Genomic DNA, 6,234 nt, shown 5'->3' with positions numbered 1-6,234 from the left:
ATGGTGGTGCGTGCCTGTAATCCCAGCTATTCAGGAGGCTGAGGCAGGAGAATTGCTTGAATCCGGGAGGCGGGGGTTGCAGTGAGCTGAGATCAAGCCACTGAACTCTAGCCTGGGCAACAGAGTAAGACTCCATCTCAAAAATTAAAAAAAAAAAAGAAAATTTCTAAAGCAAGCATTTGGGCTGTTCTGATGTCAACATACAGTAGCTGGCCCTACCTTTAACCCAGGATAAGGAGTTAAGATACACGTAAGCGAACTTGCTGGGTGCAGTGGCCCACGCCTGTAATCCCAGTGATTTGGGAGGCTGAGGTGGGAGGATTACTTGATCCCAGAGGTTGAGACCAGCCTGGGCAACACAGTGAGACTCTGTCTCTGAAACTTAAATAAAATAAAATGAAATAAAATAAAACGTCACTGTACTCTGGCCTAGGCAACAGAGCAAGACCCTGTCTCAAAAAGAATAAAAATAAAAATAATAAGCAGTCTGTAGGTTTAGCATCTTTGGACTAATGGTACCAGCATGAGGGAAAGCAGGTCTTTGTAGCTCCGATAACTGAACTTTTACACTTCTTAGTGTTCTTTTTCTAATTGTGGTGACATACGAATAACATATAATTAACCATTTAAAAATAAGTGGTTTGGTGGCATTTAGTAATCACAAGGTTGTGCAACCACCACTTCTAGGTAGTTACAAAACTTCTTGTTTTTGAGATAGAGTTTCACTCTTGTTGCCCGGGCAGGAGTGCAATGGAACAATCTCCGTTCACCACCACCTCTGCCTCCTGGGTTCAAGCGACTCTCCTGCCTCAGCTTCCCGAGTAGCTGGGATGACAGGCGTGTGCCACCACGCACCGCTCATTTTGTATTTTTAGTAGAGATGAGGTTTCTCCATGTTGGGTCAGGCTGGTCTCAAATTACTGACCTCAGGTGAGCCACCCGCCTCGACCTCTCAATGTGCTGGGATTACAGATGTGAGCCGCCGTGCCTGGCCCCAAAACATTTTCCTAACTCCAAAATAAAGTCCCATAAGCAGGTATTTCCCACTCCCTCCTCCGCCCAGCCTGTCCATCTGGATTAAACATTTGGATTAAACAAATTGGTTTATTTATACAATGGAAAATAATTCAGCTGTAAAAAGGGGCCCAGTGCAGTGGCTCAAACCAGTAATCTCAGCACTTTGGGAGGCCCAGGCAGGCAGATCACTTGAGGCCAGGAGTTGGAGACCAGCCTGGCCAACATGGTAAAACCAGGTCTCTACTAAAAATATAAAATTTAGCCAGGTGTGTTAGTGCACGGCTGTAATCCCAGCAATTCAGGAGACTAAGGCATGAGAATCACTTGAATGTGGCAGGCAGAGAGGTTGCAGTGAGTGGAGATCCTGCCACTGCACTCCTGCCTGGGCAACAGAGCAAGACTCTGTCTCAAAAAAAAAAAAAAAGAGGAATGAGATACTGACACATTATACCATGAGGATGAACCTTGAAAACAACATGATCAGTAAAAGAAGCCAGCACACAAAAGGTCACATATTGTACAATGTCATTTTATTTTAGTTTTTGAAAAGCTGGTCTCCTGGGCTCAAGCGATCCTCCCTTCTTGTCCTCCCAAACTGCTGGGATTACAGGTGCGAGCCACTGCGTCTGGCCTATAATTATTTTTAAATTAAATACCTGGAAAAGACAAATCCAGAGAAACAGATGGCAGATTACTGGCTCTTTTTAAATTGGTTTCTGACACTATCACAAGATAAAAATGTGGCTTAAAATTGTTGCTTGGTATGTCTCATTCACATCTAAAGATAGACCGTTTATCAGGCCGGGTGCGGTGGCTCACGCCTATAATCCCAGCACTTCGGGAGGCTGAGGCGGGTAGATCACGTGAGATCAGGAGTTCGAGACCAGCCTGGCCAACATGGTGAAACCCCATCTCTTTAAAAAATACAAAAATTAGCCGAGTGTGGTGGCAGGTGCCTGTAATCCCAGCTACTCGGGAGGCTGAGGCAGGAGAATGACTTGAACCCGGGAGGCGGAGGTTGCAGTGAGCCGAGATTATGCCATTGCACTCCAACCTGAGGGACAAGAGTGAGACTTCGTCTAAAAAAAAAAAAGATGTACTGTTCATTATTGGCAGATATCTTATTTTTTGTGCAGATGAACGGTGTACCCAAGGAGAATGGCGTTTTGTGGCGTGATGATGATGATGATTATTTTAGGCTAGTCAAGCAAAGCAGTGGAGTGGGGAAGGAATGCTGAAATTTGTAACTGGTTGTGATCAATTATTTGTAAACACCACTGCACTTGGACCAGCCATTATTATTTGTTTACAGCCGAAACGTTAGTTGAAGTGACGGGATGACTAAACCCAAGACAAAAAGTAGGCAAAAATGTAGGCAGAAGAAGTGAACTTTCTAGAAGTACTATTTCTAAAGTATTTTCACTCTTTTTCCAGCTGGAACCCTGCAGAGCACTGATGAGAAGAAAAAAGGCAAGGGGGGCCATGTCCGGCGACTTGGGAGACTGAGGCGGGAGGATGGCTTGAGCCCTGGAGTTCTAGGCTGTAATGTGCTCTGCCAACTGGGCGTCCACACTAAGTTCGGCATCAATATGGTGACCTCCCATCAGGTTGCCTAAGAAGTGGGGAAGTGATCTAGGTTGAAAATGGAGCAGGTCAAAACTTACATGCTGGCTGGGCACAGTGGCTCAGTCCTGTAATCCCAGTACTTTGGGGGGCCGAGGTGGGTGGATCACCTGAGGTCAGGAGTTCAAGACCAGTCTTGCCAACATGGTGAAACCCTGTCTCTACTAAAAATACCAAAAAAAAAAAAAAAAAAAAAAAAAAAAAAAAAAATTAGCTGGGCGTGGTGGCGTGCGCCTGTAATCCCAGCTATTCCAGAGGCTGAGGCAGGAGAATTGCTTGAACCCAGGAGGTGGTGGTTGCAGTGAGCCGAGATCACGCCACTGTGCTCCAGCCTGGGCCACAGAGTGAGACTCCATCTCAAAAAAATAAAAAAAGTTTCCTGCTGATCAGTAGTGAAATCAGCTTGTGAACAACCACTGCCCTCCAGCCTGAGCAACACAGGAAGATCCTGTCTCTTACTAATCCCAGCACTTTGGGAGGCTGAGATGGGAGGATGGCTTGAGCCTAAGACTTTGAGACTAGCCTAGTCAAAATCCCAACTCTACAAAAATACAAAAATTAGCTGGGGATGGTGGTGTGCACCTGCAGTCCCAGTTACTCAGGAGGCTTAGGTGAGAGGCTCACTTAGGCCCAGGAGGTTAAGGCTGCACTGAGCTATGATTTTGCCACTGCACTCCAGTCTAGGCCTGGGTCTTTGTACTCACGGCTACTTGGGAGGCTAATATAGGAGGATCACTTGAGCCTGGGAGGTTGAGGCTACAGTCAGCTGTGTTTTTTGAGACCTAGCAAGAAAAAAAGTAGCTACAAACTCATTTATGCAAAGGCTAACCACTATCACAAGTAGAGATGTGCAGAACTGAGATTCAAATGGATGAAATGGCAAGAAAAGCTGCCACTTCTGTGAACCTGAACTCAAACTGCCCTTGTCATCAAGATAAGAGGTATACATGGTGTGAGCCTGGGCATCTGAAAGGTGTTGCAGCTTTTTCTTTTTTTATTTATTTTGAGATGGAGTCTCACTCTGTCACCCTGGCTGGAGTGCAGTGGCACGATCTCGGCTCACCGCAAGCTCCGCCTCCCGGGTTCAAGCAATTCTCTTGCATCAGCCTCCCAAGTAGCTGGGATTACAGGCGCCCGCCACCACACCCAACTATTTTTTGTAGTTTTGGTAGAGACGGGGTTTTGCCATGTTGGCCAGGCTGGTCTCAAACTCCTGACCTCAGGTGTCCCGCCTGCCTTGGCCTCACAAAGTGCTGGGATTACAGGTGTGGTTCATCTGTAATTAGCTGGGCTTGGTGGTGTGCGCCTGTAATCCCAGCTCCTGGGGAGGCTGAGGCAGGAGAATTGCTTGAACCCGGGAGGCGGAGGTTGCAGTGAGCCGAGATCGTGCCACTGCACTCCAGCCAGGGTGACAGAGTGAGACTCCATCTCAAAATAAATAGATAAGTAAATAAGTTTTTAAAATGAGATGATTTTTGAGTGAATTAACTAAATCAGGATACCAAGCATATATCAGCCACTAAAGAATACGTAAGTTGCCTGAAAGTCCCTTAAGGGTTTAAACCTGGACTTTATTATTCACAATCACATTCCCGGTCCCCATTATGGAGCCTGGTCACCTGGGCACTTGTTAGGTATGGAAATTATGAGATCCCACCTCAGACCAACCGATCAGAAACGTCGAGGGCAGGAGTTCAAGACCAGCCTGGCCAACATGGCGGAAACCCCATCTCTACTAAAAATACAAAAATTAGTCAGGCATGGTGGCACAGGCCTGTGATCCCAGCTATTCGGGAGGCTGAGACATGAGAATCCCTTGATCCCGGGAGGCAGAGGCTGCAGTGAGCCAAGATGGTGCCATTGCACTCTAGCCTGGGTGACAGAGCAGGACTTTGTCTCAAAAAAAAAAAAAAAAAAGGAAAGAAAAGAAAAAATTGCAGCCTCTGCTCACGAGGTCTGGAGTGGGCCAAGCTTCTGCATTTTAACAACTCCCAGGAGTGTTAGTGGAGCTCGTTTGTGGACTTGCCTTTGAGTCGCTCAATCAATATTAGATAAATGACAGTATTGGGAGAACTCCAGGGGGCTCTGGAGGACCGAGGGATCATATTGGAGGCAAACAGGGCAGAGAGGTGGAGGAGGTGGGAGTCGGGTGTGGCTGTGGAGGAAGCTATTTAAGTCCGGATTTGATCTTTGCTGGTTCTTATCCCTGGACCTGAAGCCAGGCACACATCTGGCTTGAAACATGCCAGGCTCAGAGGATCTGCGTAAAGGTAAGAGAACCGAAGCCAAGACATGTGAAGAAGTGGAAAGCAGCTGGTGGCGGGAAAAGGCAGAGGGACCAGGTGGCTGAAGCCAGTGCTTCGTCCACGTGGGTGGCAGGGTCTTCCCACAAAGGCTGTCATCGTTTTTGTTGTTGTTGTTGTTGTTGTTTTTGCGATGGACTGTCACTCAGGCCGGAGTGCCGTGGCGTGATCTGCAACCTCCACCTCTCAGGTTCAAGCAATTCTCCTGCCCCAGCCTCCCGGGTAGCCGGGATTACAGGCGCGCACCACCACACCTGGCTAACTTTTTTTGGTATTTTTAGTAGAGACAGGGTTTCACCATATTGACCAGGCTGGTCTCAAACTCCTGACCTTGTGATCTGCCTGCCTCAGCCTCCCAAAGTGCTGGGATGACAAGCGTGAGCCACTGCGCCTAATTTTTGCATCTGTAAACAGAGGGGGTTTCACCATGTTGGCCAGGCTGGTCTCAAACCCCTGACCTCATGTGATCTGCCCGCCTCGGCCTCCCAAAGTGCTGGGATGACCGGCATGAGCCACAGTGCCCGGCCACGGCTGTCATCCAACAGCACGGGCAAACGCAGGGAAGCCCGTTTCTGCCTTCGAATCCCAAATATTCTCCCTTCTTGTTGTGTCTTAATTCCTCCCACCCCATGCTTGTTCTCGAGCTCAGGGGAATCTGATTCCTATGAGGCTGATTAGGTCCTAGATAGAATATAGGCTTAGCCAAGCTGGAAATCTCATGTTCGTGGGCACTTACTAGATTCTGGGGTTGCTGCCAAACCATTTTCAGGCATGATCTGATTCAGATCTTTTACAGTAAGGCATGCGGTGGCTCGTGCCTGTAATCCCAGCAGTTTGGGAGGCCAAGGCGGGCAGATCGCTTGAGCCCAGGAGTTCAAGACCAGCCTGGGCAACAAAACAAGACATCATCTCTACAAAAAATACAAAAGTTAGCCGGGCATGGCAGTGTCTTGTAGTTCCAGCTACTCGGGAGGCTGAGGTGAGAGGATCGTTTGAGCCTGGGGAGGTTGAGGCCGAAGTGAGCCGTGATCATGCCACTGGGCAACACAGCAGTACACTGTCTCCAGAAAAAGAAAGTAAAAGGTGACATCCATGAGAAAAGTGATGTTATTTTTCTGCTGATTTCCTTGCTATATTCCTAAAAGAACCTACTTAATAAACATTGAATAAATGATAAGGATAAAACCATATTCATCCATTTCACCTTGGATTGAGTTGCCTGTTTCTACACAAAGAAAATAGAACCCAAGAGGTAAGGCACAAGCGATCCCTTATTTATTTATTTATTTAT

General features: G+C 47.4%; 1 protein-coding gene across 1 annotated transcript in view; it reads left to right on the top strand.

Annotated features, from left to right (window-relative positions):
• The first annotated feature begins 4,882 nt into the window (after positions 1 to 4,882).
• DPRX (divergent-paired related homeobox) overlaps positions 4,883 to 6,234 on the top strand; it is a 5,321-nt gene continuing 3,969 nt past the window's right edge. The window contains exon 1 of the mRNA XM_011946139.1: positions 4,883 to 4,910. Within this exon, the coding sequence (XP_011801529.1) occupies positions 4,883 to 4,910 (28 nt within the window). The remainder of the gene's footprint in view (positions 4,911 to 6,234) is intronic.

Source organism: Colobus angolensis, unplaced genomic scaffold, assembly GCF_000951035.1.
Source record: "Colobus angolensis palliatus isolate OR3802 unplaced genomic scaffold, Cang.pa_1.0 Scaffold25, whole genome shotgun sequence".
Lineage (NCBI taxonomy): Eukaryota > Metazoa > Chordata > Mammalia > Primates > Cercopithecidae > Colobus > Colobus angolensis.
Note: the sequence above shows the minus strand (reverse complement) of the source record. Positions and strands in the feature narration are given on the sequence as shown.